The following is a 19213-nucleotide window of genomic DNA, read 5'->3' on the forward strand; positions in this document are numbered from 1 at the left end:
CTCATTATACAGTATTTTTCACAGGAGTCTCTCCCACAATGATGCTGCTGTGTTTAGGTTGTGTGTGCAGCAAATGTCTGCTTGTCTTAAATATACAGCTGGTGTACAGCATAATGTACAACAACTACAGATGGCACACGTATGATTTGTTCATCCCCATGCTGGCTCTGTATCTGTGCAATAGCTGCTTTATTCAGTAATAAAAACAGCAAATGACAAAAATTAACAAAAACTTAACAAACCACATAAAACACAATTTGGTCAAAAATGCTTGCATATTTATCCTGTAGCTGCTTTTCAAGGTTTTGTTCCAAGTGATATTACAGTGACAATAGTGCACTTCCATCACTGTGGCCTTCCTTTCCTGCTTCAATGTAACAATGCCCCCGGTGGTCAAAGCGAGGTCCACAAAGAAACAGCTGTCTGAGTTTAGAGGACCTCGATCGGCCTGAGCAAATCTCATCAAACACCTTGAGGACACTCAACACTCGCCAGTCATCTGTGACCACATTCAGTGATGCTCTTGTTTCTGAATGGAAGCAGATTTTCTGCACTAGAATGGCCTCTGCCTCACTAGCTGCCGGCTACCATTCACTTATCACCGCCACGCTACTGAACATACACTCGAATGCACTATTTATGCTCTCTCATACCAATACATAGTGTACCACTGTCTATACTGTACGTACCTGCACCTATAGTGTATACACCGTATTCATGTCCAGGTGTTTATTCAGTATATGTCTACTAGCGTTACTCTGTACTGTATTGTATATTGTATATATCTTTGCATATTCACAATATACCCCCCGCTGTTATTTATGTATCTCTATATACGTGCATTAGCTGCCGTTTTGCTCTTGCGGTTAGATGCTAAACTGCATTTTGTTGTCTCAGTGCTTGTACTCTTGTGTTCTTGGAAGATGTTCAAGAGCAATGTTCAAGCGTCCAGACATTTCTGGCCACGTAGTGCACATTTACAAATAAGCTCAACAATACAAAAAATATGCATATTTAAAGGTGTGTTACGCGACGTTGCACAGCCTAAAATAGCAGTGAGACGCTACCTAACGTAGCTCGATCGCATCCTAACCAGGAAAGCACGACATGAGTCCAAAATGTCTTCTTATCACTGTCCAGTGGATGTGAAGGCGGCTTTCAGGTTTATTAATGAGTGGCGAGTTTTCCCTTAATGGAACACTTTTGCAATTTGCAATTAAGACTAATGTGACACTGTCTCCAGTTTACATTTGAACACAAGACATTTAGCTAATTGCAACCTCATATAATCACAAAGCAACCACATTGCCATCCTGTCATTATCTCCCGCTTCCATCATTCGACATTTCATTAAACATGATTTAAGATTCACTCAGAATCACTGTGCATTACTGAGAAGACATGTTGAAAATGTGTCAGAAAAAGGGATTGTAATTGCGGGGCACAGTGGTCAAATAGTTGCCTAAAAAGCTGCGATCTAAAGAGTGACAACTTTTCTCTCTGCCGATGCATTCACGATGGCTGCCGCTCTTAATCATTGTGGAGGAAAACGCTGTAGCATGTAGATGAGATGAGACGGATCTCACCTTTTCATGGCTGTGGTTGTAATGGTAGAGGAATTTTGCACATTCGTTATAATTGGCCCAGGTCTTGTTGGTTGTGGCCTGCTCCCACGTTCCGTTGTTGTCACACCGACGGTATGCTAGTCCTACACACCAAGCAGAAAAGTCTATTTATAATGACAGATTTAACCAGTTGATCACCAACACAGTCAATTACTCATCCTCAGCTTGTGTCTTAATTAAACCTGGAGAATTGTATGAATTGCAGTAGAGGTTTCAGATGGAGCTCGAGCTATGACTGTACGGTGTGCAGCCTGGTGCTCTTTTATCAACTGAGAACAAGCTGCCTTCATCCAGGGCCAGTCTCACCTTTATGGTTGAAATCGTAGATGTACTCTGGGCAGGCGGTGGATATGAGCTTTCCTGGAGGCCCTTCGGGCCAACAAACAATGCCGTCCCATTCTGGTGAGCAGAAACCATCTGTGGAGACAAAAACAGTGCTGACTTTTAAAAATAGAGCCAAAGAGTGCGGCTCTCCCTTGGTTCAAGCATTACATGGCTGTAGGCGTTCACAACAGCGGCAGCGCTGAATGTTTTCAAGGATTCAGCTGTCCTTTTAAAAGTAGGCCAGATGCACGAACTTTACCCAGTATGCAAAATAGCACCGTGAAACAGCCTTGTGATTTCTAACAAACCTGACCATAAATCATACCTTTCTTTGTTATGTTTAAGGAAAACACGGGTCACCCAGAGAACAAACTCCTCATCTATTGTAATATTATAATTAAGACTCACAATCGTGGAATTCCCAGCATGCTGAAAACAACTTGCCCATTGAATCTAGCGTGTTCATTAAGGCTTGTTTGTGAGCTTCAGCAGATTTCCATAACCGCTTCATTGTTGATAGCATCATACCGTTATTATGTTGTATGGAATCGGTGTCGGTATGGATCTAATTTAAAGATTTCCTGCAGCGCTGGCTGCATTGTAGCAACCTACGAAGCCAATTATGGCAAAATAAAACTGTGATGTTATAAAGCTTGTTTTCCTGTCTGTGTCATATGTTTGTTTTTGACCTGCATCAAATTCAACTCAATTATCAATTGTATTATTGATCAATTGTTAAAAGTCTCATCTTGTGTTATTGTTGCATTTCTTAATCAATAAACTGTGGAGATCTGCAGTTCCTCCCCCGGCTCTCCCTTTTTGTATTCCTGTGTTTTCCCTTCCTTGTGTCTCTTGTCTGTCTCTCCCCCGTCTGTCCACTGTGTGACATCACTCCAGGGCGGGGTTGACAGGTGGGCCAGCAACAGGTGTGCTCAATCAAACAATAAAGACCACATGATCACACAGTATAAAAACCCCGCACAAGCAACCAGTATTCGTCGAATCGTCAGTCTACCAGTGTGGGAGTAACAAAGACCTTCATGTGCCCAGCCTGTATCAGTCCTGTATCTATTGTCTGCAGAACTCTGGCCTGTCCCTGTGTTTTTGTGCTCAGGTGATGCCAGTCACCTTCTCTGGTCTGTGCCCTGCCTGTCTACTCCCCCTGTAAGACTTGTGTAGAAAAACCTACCACTCCAACTCTCGTCTGTCTGACTCCTCACGGGGCTTTGGTTCTTCCTGCTCCACCCATGGACCTCATCTGGACCTGTTCTGTCTGCTAACCCCGAAGACTCGTATCAGGAGCTAGTGGGACTGTTCACCGTTGAACTCTGTTCATCTTGGGATCTCTGTTTGATTTGGTTGCTCAACATTCATTAAAACATTGCTTTGCTCACGTCTGTCTCCTGCCTCCTCTGTCAGAAGCTGGTTACGGTCTGTTAAACCTTGTAATTTATAACAAACATTACAAGGCAATCCAATTTTTCTTAAAAACAACTATTACAACACCCTGTTTTTACACTTCACTTGTTTAAAGCATTTTAGAGGTGAAGAACATCCAACATGCATAACGTCCGGGAATCATTGTGAAATGTGGTATTTTCTTCACTTTCTTGAACTTCCTGCAGCTTTGTTTTAGGTGAAGAACGCGCTGCATGAGACTTTGTAATAATACAGTACATCTATACTTAGTGCAGACAAAGAGCTGCAGGTTCAAAGGGGGAAAAATGCCATTTCAAAGCATGGAGGCCCTTGATTGTCAGCTAAACCGTGGACCTCAGCCCTCTGATAGTGGGAGCAAAGTCCCTTTCCCCACAGATTCCTGGCAAAAGCCTCCCTTATGGCTTGGCATCTATGTTGCATTATTGAAAACATCTGCCCCACTTTGACCACTAATAAGTAGCTGAGGATAAAACTAAAACTATCCTCTCTTTGCAGTAGATCCATTATTTTCTCGTTCCTGTAATCAAACTTACAAAGAAACATCTGAAGCGATGACGACATGCTTTTTATTTGCCTGTCACTTGGAGCGCAAAATTAAAGAGCAGACTGAGTGGAGCTGACGGATTCCTACAGATCTCTGGTGGGAGAAAAACAGCGTTTAGCTCTGAAAATCACACTGACCACACATCCTGGGAGTAAAAGTAGAATTGCTGTTCACTTTTGCCATAGATTTTATTGCCATAAGACCACCTACTGACTGGCTTAAATTAAACACCAAACACACACACACATATAATTTCCCGTATATTTCTTGACCACGATTTAAATATAAACGTGGCTATGGGGGGACTTTGGTATTAGTGATGTCACTGGGGTTTTTAATAAGGTTTTCTTTCCCTCCCCCAACTCATTTGATTCTGACCTGCAGATGTCAAAACACATATTGCATTTTCTCATGATACATGCAACCTTTTATAATGATTGCTGGTGTTATTCTACACCCAGACCACAAGCTTGAAGGCTGAGCTATTTTCACACTGCAAGGTCTGGGGCATTGAACCCACATCCCTCTACTGTACTCTCCAGGCAAACCTCAGTGTTTCCCTCAATGAAAACCTTGTCTCAGTCTTGTAATGGAGACTTTTGTGTATTTAAAGCACAAATGAGAAATAAAAACAAATGGATCAAATGTTGAAACACAACAAAAACCCGAGGTTTTAGCCTTAGACCTGATCGATGAAGGAGAGCCGCATCAGTTCGCTACTCAGAACAAAACACACATTTCACACTAGTGTTCTAAAATAGCCATCACTTCACATCTCTTTAAATAGCTCAGAAAACCACAAGTTTACAGTGCCAGAAAAAGACTCTGGGGGTGGTCAGGCAGGACACAGGCAGGACAAATACAGATGCAAAGCCAGCGTCCAAAAAAATGCACACTGGCTGCTATTCTCTGAGTTAACCTCAACCCGCAGACTCAAGGTCACGCCACAATACAGAACATGCTAAAAGAATTACAAGGGTGAATTCTGTCCAAATCCTAATGACCGCTTCAAAGAAAACACTTAGAGGGGTCATCAGAGAGCTCAACTAATGCTTTCCTAGAACTTTATCTCAAGTCTTGACAGTCTCTTTAATTGTAGCCAAACACAAACTACTACAAACTAATCATTTCCACATTACGAACAACCATATGAGGCACTTAAGTTCAAATCAAGTTCAAATGAAGCGAAGTTAAAGCAAATCACGTGCCATTAGGTAAAAGAAAAAAAATCTCAAATCAAGCATGTTAAATGAGCACATATGTGCTTATCCAGGCATTAAGTGCAACCACACCGGGGACTCTTTTTTCCCCTCTTTATTAAGGTAATATGTTTATCTTAATTCCTTCAGCTGCTATTGAACACACATGTGCAACCTTCCGAAAGAGGTCAGAAAACAGCCACCACATGCAGGATGAGTCGCATCGAGGTATGCAGGTCAGCTCCATGCAGGTGTGCTGACGTACCCCGAATGCAGCATCTCAAGCACTTAACAGAGTGTCAGTTAGTTTTTTTATTCATTCATTTTTTTGTCTTTTTTTTAATCACTTTCTTACAAACAGTTAGATTGACACCACTGTCATCTCTGTACAGTGAATATGAAACTACCGCCAGCAGATGGTTAGCATAGCGTAGCACAAAGGCTGGAAACAGCGAGCCAGGAAGTTTGCGCCTGGTCAAGAAATATTCCAGCACATGTCTGTCTGTAAAAATGTTGTTGTTTGCACAGAACAAATGCTGGGTAATGTGTTAATTAGTGAGGTTTAGAGGCGCCGCTAAATGGATTTTTGTTATCTTCAGGCTCCAGGCTACCTCTTTTCTGTCTTGCTGCAAAGCTAACTGGCTGCTAGCCGTTGCGCCATATTTCCCACACAGACGTGTGGGCGGTATCACTCGTCTCGTCCGACTCTCCGCAAGAAACTAAGCAATTTGGTTTGATGCCAAAACATTTTAAAATAATTCTGACCCTCAAATTCAGTCTATAAACATTATGTAAATGGAAACACAGCTGCTGGAGGTGGCTGCTGAAGTGTGACACCAGGCTTGCCAGTTAATACAACGTGTCAGGATGGATTAGGCATGATGGTGGTCAGATGAGCGGCACAGACCCTAATGTTTGACTGCCTGCTCTGCATCAGCATCTATGACCATCCTGTTAAATGGGCTCTGAGGAAAAGCACAGCGTTGTTACATAAACCCTGGACATCTTACGCAAGCTGCTGTTTGGCGCCTGCAGTTCTCAATAGCAGCAATTCTGTCATATTTTTTTTTAATCCGATTTGAGATTTGTGGACGTTCATCGAAACCATGAAAAGTGGGGAAATACCTTGTGGGGCCACTGGAACCATTGGGAACGGTTAACAAAAGCTTTTGTGTTCTTAGCCTGGAAGTAAACATTTTTAATTATGTGTTTCATTTACAAGGGGGTATCGTTTGGAGGGTCGAAGAATCCAATGCGACCACAATGCACTGGGGTTAAAGAGAAAATAATACGATTGGTTTGGCTGCGGGATCCAAAAGTCTCCTCAGGACAATCAACTCAGAAAATGACTGGAACCACAACGGGATACAGTAGATGCTGGGGTCTGCTGGAAAATGGCGCTCTACAGACACCCATAAATACACAAATGCACCCCAGGGTCAGCTTCGCCTTCCATCCCAGCCTCTGAAAAGCCACGAGGAGGACAAAGGAAACAGAGCAGCATTTTGGAAAGCAACCACCAACTTACGGTACATGTTCGGCTACCTGGCAACTGCTCCGAAAAAAAAAAAAAGGCATCTGATTTGTATCGGCAAAGAGTTTGCAAAAACTGCCTCCCAACATCAGCTGATTAGTATGAGCTCTTATAATCAACAATCACATTCAATCAGGACGACAAGGCGGTCTTCGCAGTGTGGCGCACTCTCACTTTCACTCTTGTGATCATGGTGGTTCTGCTGCTGGTTATGCTGTTTACTCCCACAGTTCCTGCTAAACGTTGCTGTTTGTGTTGACTGATTTCTTCCTCCATCACTCAGATTTGCGTCTGATGGCTTGTGCATTATGTGTATTTCAAAATCCAATACAATAGCCCATGAGGTTCTCTTCAGTGTGGCCCCTGGGGGACTTGTTACGCTCTCCACTGAAGCTTTCCCTCCGGCTGGAATTCACCAGGGAGCTCCCTCGATAACTGAGCCTATTCCGACAAATGAATCCATTTTGCTGCGATAAATGGCTCGGCCTGCTTTGACATAAGTGTGTTTGACAGAAACCTTTTCAAAGGAACTCACCGCAGGTCCAGCAAAATCATATTATTAGAAAGCAAATCAGGCCCAAGGAAGCGGGACAATGTCATCAATTGCTCCACTCAAGATCTCACACATTGGACGCAGTTAGTTTCCTCCGGTGTCGCTAATACAAGGCTTTATGGTGAATACACGCAAATGGGTGGGTTTATGGATTTTATCCATTAGCTGTCCAATGCACTCATTTAATTAGGTGATTTGCATGACAAACATCAACACTGTAATCCCTTTTTCATCCTATTCTCATACCATGGCATGACAGAAAGTACATTCTGGTTAAAGGAGAAAACAATGGGCCAAAAGCTGAGTGAGTGAATACAGATGTCCTCACAGCAAAATATTTTGATCAGTGGCAAAAAGGCATCCTACAAAAGATATTTTCTAAAGAATAAAAGAATTTATATAAAATCCTAGCCCATGCTTTGCCACTCAGACCAACTTATGATGATTTGTGATGTGCTGGTTATTATCTAAAGTAGCCTCAAAGCACAAGCTAAGATAGTCACAGAGCTCGCTGAAGCTTGCAGTGCTGCATCCTTCAAAACTCCAAAAACAAGTTTGGTGAACATCACACCTGCCAAATCAGCATGTTAGCACTGTCACTGTGAACATGTTGGCGTGCAGCATTTAGCTCAAAGCACCACTGTGCCTCACAGCACTGCCAGCATGGCCGTGGACTCTTACTGTTGCTGCTTTACTCACCAGGAATCTTGTGCTTTGTCTTGATGTTCCCCTCACACTTCCGCTTGGCTCTGAACAACAGGCCAATCTGTTCCTCTTTTGTCAGCACATCATCTGCATAAACCTGCAAAAATAGACAAACGACATGGGGTAAACAGGAAAAATTTACATGTAAATGGAAGTGATACGCTAAATACATGTTGTAAATGCCAAGCCATCAGCAAGCAGTATCATTAAGCAATATGACAAGTTTTGATGCGTCCAAAGAGGCTAAAGTTTTTGAACTTTCAGCATTTGTAGGCCCATCTGGTCCTGAAGCAAAGATTTGAGTAAACATTATCATGAAATGCACCATTTGGCTTCCAGAAAGCAAAATATCATTTAATCAACAGTGAAATGTTGTCAGGCAGACGTATTGAATCCATGCTGATGTCCGACACTGAAGCCAAATTGAAAACACTCATGTTTAGTGTTGAATAAACATCAGATTTTCTATCATGACTGACACTGAATCAACTCTGATTCCTCTCTAACTCTAATATAATATCCATGTAAATGGGTGGCTGGGATTGAATTTTAGTTGTTTTTGAAAAACTGATGCAATATTACAGCAAATAACTGCAAAAAACAGACATTTTCATTCCAACTTCTTTATTTATGCAACGTGATGTTACACAACATGCAAATAACTTTTGTTTGATTGAAACGAAAAATAAAACTCATAAACACTTCCAAAAAGCAAATGACAGTGGGATCAATTTAAAATTTACATGTTGTTTCATAACAACATGATACATACATATCAAACATCGAGACACAGCGTTTTCTACAGCCTCAGGGTGTGCTCATGCACAGGGTCCAGAATTTGGTGCAAAACACCTGCTGGAAGTGAGAGAGAATTAAAAGCATCTCTTGACACATAAAAGCATAAAAAAGCACAGCTTACTGCAGTTTCTAATGTAGTAAAAACTGCTAGCATAAAAATACATTTAAAATTTGCATTACTTGATCTTACTTAAGCAGCAGCCTGGTGTTTGCTGCCATCATTGAGATTGAAAATTGTTGTACTTCATCACCACACATGCTAATGGATAATTAGCCTAATGCTAGCTGGCGTGACTGAGTTAAAAGATTGAAACTTACCTGCACAGGTGGGTGAGAGATGATGGAAATGAACTTTTTTTTCCAGTCTGGCATTTCCCTCCAAAAAGGACCTTTAGATGTCTTCCTCATCACATATAAATTATTCATTTTTATTTCTTATCTTTTATTTGTCATTTAAAATTAAACAAGTTGCATGTATTACAAAGAAGAAGTACTTTTTAAAAAAATAAAGGGGTCCAACTCTCCCCTAAAAATGCTTGTTCCTCATTTAACTTAAAATATTTTGGCGGGAAAGTTGGTAGCAGGTATATTAGGACAATACTGATTAAATTTCAGTATAAACAATATTTCTTCATGGCAATTTTTCAACATTTAAACGGGGTCTGCTGTAGACTGTTGATTTAAAGTGGATTTTTCAACCTTTTTTTGCTATTTCCAGACATGATTTCCTCTTCACAGCTGCTTCACAGCCCTCTAACCACTGCTGTCTGCATCCCCTGCCGTACTGCTGTGGACAGCACGTTCTAAATCCAGTTTCCTTCTGTGAAATAATCCTCCAAATGTACTACGAACATTTTCTCAAATGGGATACGAGTGAAAGCAACGGGGTGGCCTGGATGCTGGACACCCTGTTCTGTATCTGGAAGGTCAGATTAAATTGGATTTTAATCGCAAGAGTCCAGTGTTCATGAGCAAATATATATTTATTTCTGTATTAACAGCCATGAAGAAAAAAAAACAAACAAAAAAAGTTGTAAAACACTGGTTTTCCTTGGCTGAACAGTATCGGTTTCATTTGTTCCTTACAGTCCCTGCTTGTATTCCTGTGGTTACATCCTCGATGTGGCCACTAATCGGACATGACAAAGTTCTAACATGGACGAAAAGGACGTTTTAGTCCCAACATTTTCTTGCACCTTATATTTTTTCAGCTTTCAAACATTGTGTTTGAGAGCGGCGTGGAGCCTCAGGTGTGGTTTTCCAGTCAAGGAAACATTTTCCATTCTAATAGGTCACACTGACTGGCTCGCTGTTTGCCCGTGGATCACTTTTGGGCAATGACAAATGCGACTCTATTGAAAATGACCACATTTATTTTTAACAGAGCGTGACGAGAAAAGTGGAAATGAAAACACATTCAAAGCCAGTGCTACAAGTAAAGCACAGATCAGCGCACAAATCAGCAGGATTTTCTACTCTGTCATGCAGAGCTTTTCATGGTGCTTTGAGCCACACTGCAATGCGATATGTGTCCGCACAATGAAAAACAAACTAGCATGTATGCCGTACAGTGTGCCTGGAGGTGCAGCTAAAAAAACTCCCTCTCTTGTTTTTTTGGTCCAGTGATGCAGAGCAAACAGCACAAATTAAAGACAGACGTTTGCTCAGAGCAGCTGACTCCCTGGCTGCAGTTGTACTGTATTTGTCAGTTTCAGACCCAAATTACATGTCTGGGTGTAAAGAAATCAAATTCTTCTGCTCATACTTCTATCTCAACCAGAAGAAATGAATTAGCCGAGAGGCGTTTTAGTCACAGCGTGCAGGGAAGGAAGAAGCGAAGGGAGAGACGAGAGAGAGAGAGAGGACACGGTTACAGTAAATGCACACACAGACACAAATAATGATAGAAAATGTATCACATCCACCAAATTACATTTCTAAATTTGATTTATAAAACAATTTAAAACAGAAGATTTAACCACAGGCTCTGCTCCAGCTGGAAAAAAAAAGCAAAGGCGGTGTGGAGATATTCTAATTAAGATAATTATTATGTTCTGTCCTGTCCCTAACTGCAATCTGATCGCACTGATTTGTCCACGTCTGCCTTGTCGATGAGATTTGAATCTGGCCGACGTGGTTCATTCATTCAATGAGCACATGTCAGATGTTGCTTGTTAGGGACACACTAGAATTTGAGAGTGACAATTAACTGAGAAAGCTCCCTAAAAAGCATTCAAATAAAGTAGCAGAAAATATTCGGGTACTTTAGATTTGTACTTGCAGTAAATACAATCCTTGCTGCAACAAATGACATGCGTAGCGACAGCAAGGCAAAGTTTTGATTTCCTCCAGACTTTGAAGTGCATGTTTCTAATCTGAAATAAGCAGCTGAGGAACTTCTAAATCTGCGTGCCGAGTTATTTGGGTACAAAGACGTGCAAACGTTGTCTCCGACGCAAGTGCGTAATTTCGTGAGCTTAAAATTAAACTGCAAATACCGAGCCGCCGTGGATTTGCTCCACACAAAAACCATAATACCTCAATCCATCAATATTTTCACTACTCTCGGGCCTGAAATAAGGTTGTCCAGTCTGAGAGCTGAATAAGGTTACAGAATGAAGACGTTTATGGCTTTGCACAGCAAACAACCACAGATGGAACAACATTTGACCGCAGGCGAACAAGGATAGATACTACCTGTTTACTGTACTAACTATGCCAATATAGAATATTCCACTGAACGCTCTTGAGACGTTCACACTATTTTCATCTCAATAACTGGCTGGTGTGACTCTGGGCGAGAGCTCAGCCAACAGGAAACCAGAAACAGTGAATGTGGATGGTAACTGCTCTGAAAGGTCATTATCATTAAAATATGGTTCAGCGTAGTATCAGTGCTTCTTTTGTAATCGTGTATTTTCACAGTTTGAATGGAACTTAATAAGCTCTTTATATACATGCTGCATTTTTTCAGTCATTGAGGTCATTTTAACTTAAAACAGTGCAAAGTGGAGCGAAAATGTTATCCAGTTTACAACGCCTTCAAATCACAGCGTGCACACGAGTTACAGTTTGCTTTTTTCAGCTTTTTTTTCTACAAATCTGGTAACAGAAGCTGCTGTTCCAACACATTAAGAACAAATATCTTAACCTTTACGGCAGAGTTTGAGTCCCTGTGAAACATTAAACTAAAACGAGGCACGGAGTTTCGGGGTTTATTTTCTTTCTCAAAAACTGGGGAAATTTCTCCTTCGCCTGCAGACGCCCGCTCGCAGGGACGCGGAGGCGTATCATTTACCATTTTAAGAAGAGAATCCTGGGTAATAAGTGTGCCCCCTGATTATTTCTGAAAACTATTCCTCCTCCACTGGCCAGAGTCCAAACCTCCAAAGTAAACACAACTCTCACAGGGAGAAACATGGACATTCTTATTTACTGCATTTCATTCTAAACACAGTAATCTTTCTGTTAAATGCTTTTGAGTGGATGCCAAAAACGAAACGAAAATTAGAAAAATACACACTGTATAAACATGAATGTTTTCATCACTGCTCGCTAGAATACAAACTCCACTTGAATAAACCACAAGTTTCTATTTGTCATTGCAAACTGCGGCTTGATGACTGAAACTGCTGCTCTCTGCAAGGATATAAGACCAATATTGAGAGAACTGTATTTAGGCTGCTGTGTCAAGACAGTGTTGAACCACTACGACTACATACTGACACTATTTAGGATGAGAGTGAAGGTACGTTTACAGTTCTTTAATTTCAGCGTTTGGTTGCTGAATTATTTTTGTAACTTAATACAGAGGCACATTTATTTATAAAATTTCAGCTTGTCTGGGAGCACAGATGAATATCTTCAGTGTTCATTTGTTGATTTTTGAATATTTTGTTGCAAAGGGATAAAAAGGGAGATTTTTAAAAAAAATAATATTGCATCAAAAAATGACTCATGTGGATAGACGGCATGCATACATTGAGTGGAGACACTGGGTTTCCGGTACATTACCGACAGTCTTGATTGTGGACAGCCCCGTGCTTTTTCTTTTTTTTCAAGAAAGTTGTGGTAGACCAAAGTCATTTCCTGAAATGCCCTACAGTGAATAACATAGTGAGAGTCAAATGCTGGAGCTTGTGAGGTAGACTTTCATTAGAAAGCACAAAGCAAAAAACCTGAGTATCCAAAAAGTTTAAATGAACCACAGAAACACGAGTGAGTTCAATGGAGTGCAATTATCTCTAATAAATCAACAATGGATTGTGAGTCACAATGATCTCATGAGTAATATCTCTCCATACAAAAAAGTACCAGACTGACATACACTGTATAAAAGAAGCGGATGTAGCCGTCGTGACGTTGCAGACCACCGTTCTAAGCCTCAGGTTTGGCACTTTGGTCGTTGCCATCTTGGTTTTTTGGAGCCAGACGTGGAGCCTGACCTTGCTCTATCGTCTATTTGCTCTAAATGGAAACCATAATTTACTAAATAAACATGGAACATTTAAAAGTAGTGATTAGACCATAAACTCATTAGGAAACTGTTTGCTGAGGTAATAAAACGAGGGAGAAGTAGGGTCATTTTCTCATAAGTTTACATACACTCTGACTTCTTTTTGCAACCGGTGGAGTCGCCCCCTGCTGGCCAACAGAAATAACACAGATTTGAGGCCATTCTGTATCATCTTAACTTTTCTGATCTAGAGGCTATGTTCACTTCTTTTATGGGAGTGCACAGTAGTCCAGGGAATCAAACCTGTGTTAAACCAGATGTTCAAACAACCATGACAGCAGAGAGGCGCGTATCTCCTGTGTTCTCCACCAGGATTACCACAAGTTTACCACATTGATAAACAAATACATAGTGTATTTTGTGTAAGCATATTACTAATAGTTGATTAATAAACAAAGATGAATAAATTAATTTAAGAACTGGACTTAAAAAACTAATCAAGACATTCGGACTGGAAAAATTAGATCGCTAAAAGACCGACAAATGACGAAGCTCTGACAGAAAACAAAATCATAAGCTGCTCAAGTGATCGATGGACAGAGCGCGGCCTAATGGCAGCTCTTCGAGAATGGTTGCAGGGCTGGGAGGTGTGTTCATTTGAAAACTGAAAGGCAAGCTTCACGGTGGCACCAGATGACCACTGAGAGTGCAGACGCTGACTCTGCTCAGTCGGCCGCTGGCTGAGAGCCAAAACAACAGTATGGATTTCAACAGCCTTTACATCTCCATCGCCAGCCTGAACAAAACGCTGCATACAAACGCAGGCCGGCAGCAAACAGCAGAGCGTCTGAGGTGTGGAAAATGTTGCTGAACGGTAATAAAGATAACACGACATTTCATTTGTCTCAATAGTGAAGACAGATTTTGATGTTTTAGTACATTCCCCTTAATGAATAACCTGTAACACTTGAGGGAAAGACCGAGGTTTGCATCATGGTAGATTTCTTTGCTAACGTGAACCAAATGTGAGCTTGAACATTTTACATACATTACATATTTTCTCCATCTTGATAGATGCTTTCGACTGAGGTACGCTGAGTTAAAGCATCTTGGAGTGTGTTTGTAGACGTTGCTGTAAATTAGATTAGTATTAAACCAACTATTAAATTGCTTATCCATATATAGATACACACAGTCTGTGTTATACCTCAGTGTTTCGCCATGTTTGGATTGTCAACATGAAACCTCTGATCACAACCCCGTTACTATTTTCCCTGGAAAAACAAACCGCATTAATTCTCTCTATCACTTCAGAGTCTTCCAATAATGCCTCTCTGTGCTGGCTGATCCCTCAGTGAGGATGAGATTTTTAGCTAAATGGTCGCATAAAGTGAGACTTTCCTCTCCAGATCACACTTCATCACATGGATGATAAATAATATACAGATAATATTTACTCTGGTCTCTGTAAAGCGCCTCTATTATGGGAATACAGTTGAATGTTTGTTTTATGTACTTGTTTTGGTCATTTGCCATTCTTTACACCATAGGCTAACATTCACTTCCTTGTTGTTGGCATATAGTCAAAATTGGATCCCAGGGGCTTTTGGACTTTCCTGCACGATTTTTTTTTTCTCCACAAAATAGGGGGGTCTAGAAAATTATAACTCCGCTGAATCTTGTTTTTAATGGCCTGTCCTCTATCTGGAAAAAACGTGAATATGTTACTTTTGACATATTGCACCGCATGAATGTTTTAGCGGATGAGGTTCCTGGATATTATAAACTCTATGAGTCAGTGCCACTCCTCTTCAACTGTGCAATTTGCATTTGATGATAAAAACCACAAACCACAAGACTGGTTGTCCTTTGGAAATGCTTGCAGACCACATTCTGACTTAAAGCAGCATTTAGTTCCTAATTATACCCTGCTCTGGTCGTAAGCCTGAAGAACAGCACTTTTGTCCTTGATGGAAACATTGTGTGTGCTCTGAGAGGCGGCATACATCTCTTGGAGGTTGTGATTGTGTTGTTCTCTCAAATTAACAAGGACCATTCTTGCGTTATATAAGTGATTTAATACACAAAGTATGAGCCGTCCCTCTCATAAAGCAACGCAAATGCGGCATTTTAATTTTCATCAAAAGCTTAAAAAGTCACAGTTACGCAACAGTCAAATGCACCAGACATTTCACAATATCTTAATGCATGTCACAAAAGTATCAACTAATAATACTCGTGGCAGACTGCGGGCGGGAAAATGGGTTACAATGGATGTAAATATAGTCATTTTTATACGCAGATTATGGGGATTATAGGTTAAAATATATATATTTTAAAGTGGATTTATAATCCACAGGAGCTTTTTCCAGATGTAACAGATCGTGCAGTTTTACTACACACACTGTAGCATTAATGGCCTATGATACCCTCGCAGTCATAGCTTGGCAGCTTCTGCAGTAATCCTCTAGATCAGAGCGGTTGAGGATAAAACGCGAGTTAATGTCAGCGATCATATTAGCATCCAAAAGGCATCATTCATTCATGCCCATTTTGATCATGACAGAGAGCCACCTTAGCAGCAATACATTCACACATTACATGCTGAGAAACCGACCAGCGATTCAAAATTGTCACTTTTTGGGTTAATTTAATTACATACCTGCAAATCCGCTTGACCTACAGTAACTGAGAAAACAACATAAGTGAGGTGGCAGAAAGTAGGGCACTACAATATTTATTAGGATTGACGGCAGGTACGTTACTAATGGACTCATCCATTTTTAAATGACACTTCCACCAAAATACACGCTGCTGCAAGAAAAGCCTTAAAATATCTGAAAGCTTTCCGCAGGTGATTCATTTTTACACAAAAGGTTTCATGAATGAGTGATGACAGTGGATTGGCTGTCAGCTCATGTGGCCTGAGTCAGTGGTTCAGTAGGAGCATCCAGTGCGTGAAAGGTTTTGTTTCTGTTCAATCGCATCAGCGTCGCCACCCCTGCCACGAATGCTTTCCTGTTTCCGGATTAACAGCAAACCCACTTAACGTGCAGAGCAATAAATTGCCTGCAGGGAGTTTTTTCCAATTTAAATTCCACTTTGTTTGACATGGCAAAGCCTTAGTGTCGTTACAGGCTTGTTCCTGTATTCCTTATAGAGATACAGAGACAGTGTCAACAGTGTTTCACCCTCATTTTCATACACAGAGGGGCAAAATAACAAAGGTGTTACATTACATTGCACAGGTGTGTCAGTGCTTTTTGTCACCTGGTGTGATAAATTCATTTTATTCATCAATTGTAATTAATTGTAATGCTCTATTAGACCATTGAGGGCAGTGTTGTATTGTACAGACTTTTATCACCAATTTAAAAATCTACCTTGATCATTCATGCATGTGACAAGCAGCAACCTCCGGGGCAGAAACATTAATTTCAAATTATCTTAAACGCTTATGCATGATGATGGGCATGGATGCTTTGAGTGACAGCTGGCGGTTTGTGCACCGCCAGAATGATGTCACAGAGACGACGCCCATGTTTTATACAGTCACACTGTATATAAATACATACAAATACATATGATTGTGATATAAATGACACAAAATAATGTGTGTCAAGGTGTTCTCTCGAGCTTTAGGAAATAGTGAAGAGCATTCTTCACTGCTTCGGCATTTTACACACTCAATGCTTAATTGATTAATTGAGAAAACTATCAACAGATTGATCAGTAATTAAAATATATATGTTAGTCAGAGCACTACATATGGTATATTTTCTTATCTTACTGATCACTAAAAGCGCCTTACAACACTACAACACAAGCCAGCATTTACACACACGCACAGTGGCAGAGGCTACCACCTGCTCATCAGGCGTGATAACCCCTCACCAACTCCTACACCAAATGCACAGCATCGGGGGGGGGGGGGGGGGGTCTCAGGGTTTAGTAATTTGCTGAAGGACACGTAGATTGCAGGAGCCAAAGATCGAACCAACAACCTTCTGATTTGTGGACGACCCGCTCTCTAGCCACCACACGCAGCGTTGCCTAAAAAGCCCGGCGTATGATTTTGACCACATAATGTAACCAAAGAAAACCAACAGACATAGACACACACAACATAATTTAGGCGTAAAAGGTCACACAGCGATGCCAATACCAGTAATAGCAGAGCGCAACACAGCAATCAGCGCTGTGGACGTTGTTTAACATTTGAGTGAAGAAGCAGCTGAGGACAAAAAGGTGAAACACGAAGAGGGCAACAGTCCACGCAATCAGCCACTTTCCCACTGATAACCAAAGCAGCCTGCTGGCTGCTAAGAACTAAGACAAGGACACTGTTTGTATAAGACTTCTAATTGTAACTGCCTTCCCAATAAAGCCTCCAAATTGCAGACAAATTAGACACATCTTAATCACCCAAGGTGTCTCTCATTGCCTGCTAATATTCGCCCCTTTTGATTTGCTTATTGAAGTGGCTGCTGAGAGTGAACCTCGTGCAGATGGTCACCTTGATTGAGCTGCTTTTTAAAGGAGCCTTTCTGGCACAAACAGCATTTTAAATCATGAATGAAAGGCAAAGTCAAGACGGGGCTCCCTAATTCAGAAAACAAACAGAATACAAATAGGCATTACACTCTAATTAACATCATCCCAATCATTATGAAGTATGTATCAGCTTCAAAGTGCAATTAATTATGTGGACGCGTGGCCAAATTAGTTTTATTTAGATTTATCTTTTTGATATTTTTACTGACCCACAGATTTTCCTGCTGCGTAGAGATTAATAAGGCATGATAGCAACATTAATATGACCTTCAGAATGATATTTAAAATTTGCATATGTTGTGTCTTTCCCTAAAGCACCGCTGTGAGGGTTAACATAAATAACATGTACCATAAACCTCGGCGTGACTTCCAGGAAAATTCACTCACACGACACAAGAAAAACACCACAGCCATTAAAGACGACTGAATAAAAATCACTTCGGCCAAGCTGTAATTAAAACAGAGGCTGCTGTGCATTCTACAGTTAAACAGTTAAACCCTATAACATTTGCTTGTCTGAGACCAATATATTTTATGTCATTCTTTTTATATTACTTTTCAAATGCTGCTCACAGGCCTGCTGACTCTATTAAAAGCTGCTCCACAAATCTGATTCTATAAAGCCACTAAATGATGTACTGAGCCATTAATGGATTAACTACAGAAATAGACAGAAGCAACACATTATAACTGCATTTAAAGGATTTAATACATATCCAAGACACAAATGTTAATGCACGCAGTAGAGGATGAAGATGCGGAGACTGTCTAGCGAGTGGAGAAAATGGAAAGCCCACATGGACTACACTGATCACGGTGTGTTCCAACTGAGAGGCCTGCAAGCAGCCTGTCAGCATGAGCTTTCCACTTTCCCCTTACTACAAGGTCACCGACGCTGAGGTCTTTGAACCGTGTTTTTATTTGACTGAACTCATGGGTAAAAGGCAGAGTGTGTAGCAAAAGGCAAACAGTGTGCACGGACGAGAACAAGTCGATATCGTGCGTGCATTTAGCTCACAGTAAACACGACGGTGCCACAGTTTAAGTGTAGCTGATTTGCGCATTGGTCAGTAAGAAGGAGAACGCAAAAGCATCTTTAAGGACTAAAATTGAAAAATGCTGAAGTAGAATCGACACTTGGCATATTAAAGGATGACACAGCACCAGGGTTTCTGATTAGGGAAGTCAGTTTCTGACAATTGTGCTATCAATAGCCCGACATCTATTTTCCATGCATTAACCAGTATCAAACTGGTTAATTTTGAGCTGAGGAACAAACTGGCCGCATCTCCCAGTCAGCACTGATGAAGTGACAGGTAGCTGTGATGTAGTTTTTGTCGGCGCTCTGAGCTCACTTATCTGCCCCGGTTATCTTGACATTTAGCTCGTCCCTCTTCTCCTCAAAGACTTTTTTTCTAGCTCTTTGAATTCCTCGCTCTCTACAACACTGATTGGCAGCATATCAGTCATAAACCAGCTGG

At 41.0% G+C, this 19213-nt stretch overlaps 1 protein-coding gene across 1 annotated transcript in view; it reads right to left on the reverse strand.

The window, feature by feature from the left end:
• pth1r (parathyroid hormone 1 receptor) overlaps window positions 1–19213 on the reverse strand; it is a 41049-nt gene that overhangs the window by 11271 nt on the left and 10565 nt on the right. The window contains exons 2-4 of the mRNA XM_041948998.1: window positions 7919–8021; window positions 1932–2042; window positions 1587–1708 (exon numbers count right to left, since the gene is read on the reverse strand). Coding sequence (XP_041804932.1) covers window positions 1587–1708; window positions 1932–2042; window positions 7919–8021 — 336 coding nt within the window. The remainder of the gene's footprint in view (window positions 1–1586; window positions 1709–1931; window positions 2043–7918; window positions 8022–19213) is intronic.

Source organism: Chelmon rostratus, chromosome 12, assembly GCF_017976325.1.
Source record: "Chelmon rostratus isolate fCheRos1 chromosome 12, fCheRos1.pri, whole genome shotgun sequence".
Classification (NCBI taxonomy): Eukaryota; Metazoa; Chordata; class Actinopteri; order Chaetodontiformes; family Chaetodontidae; genus Chelmon; species Chelmon rostratus.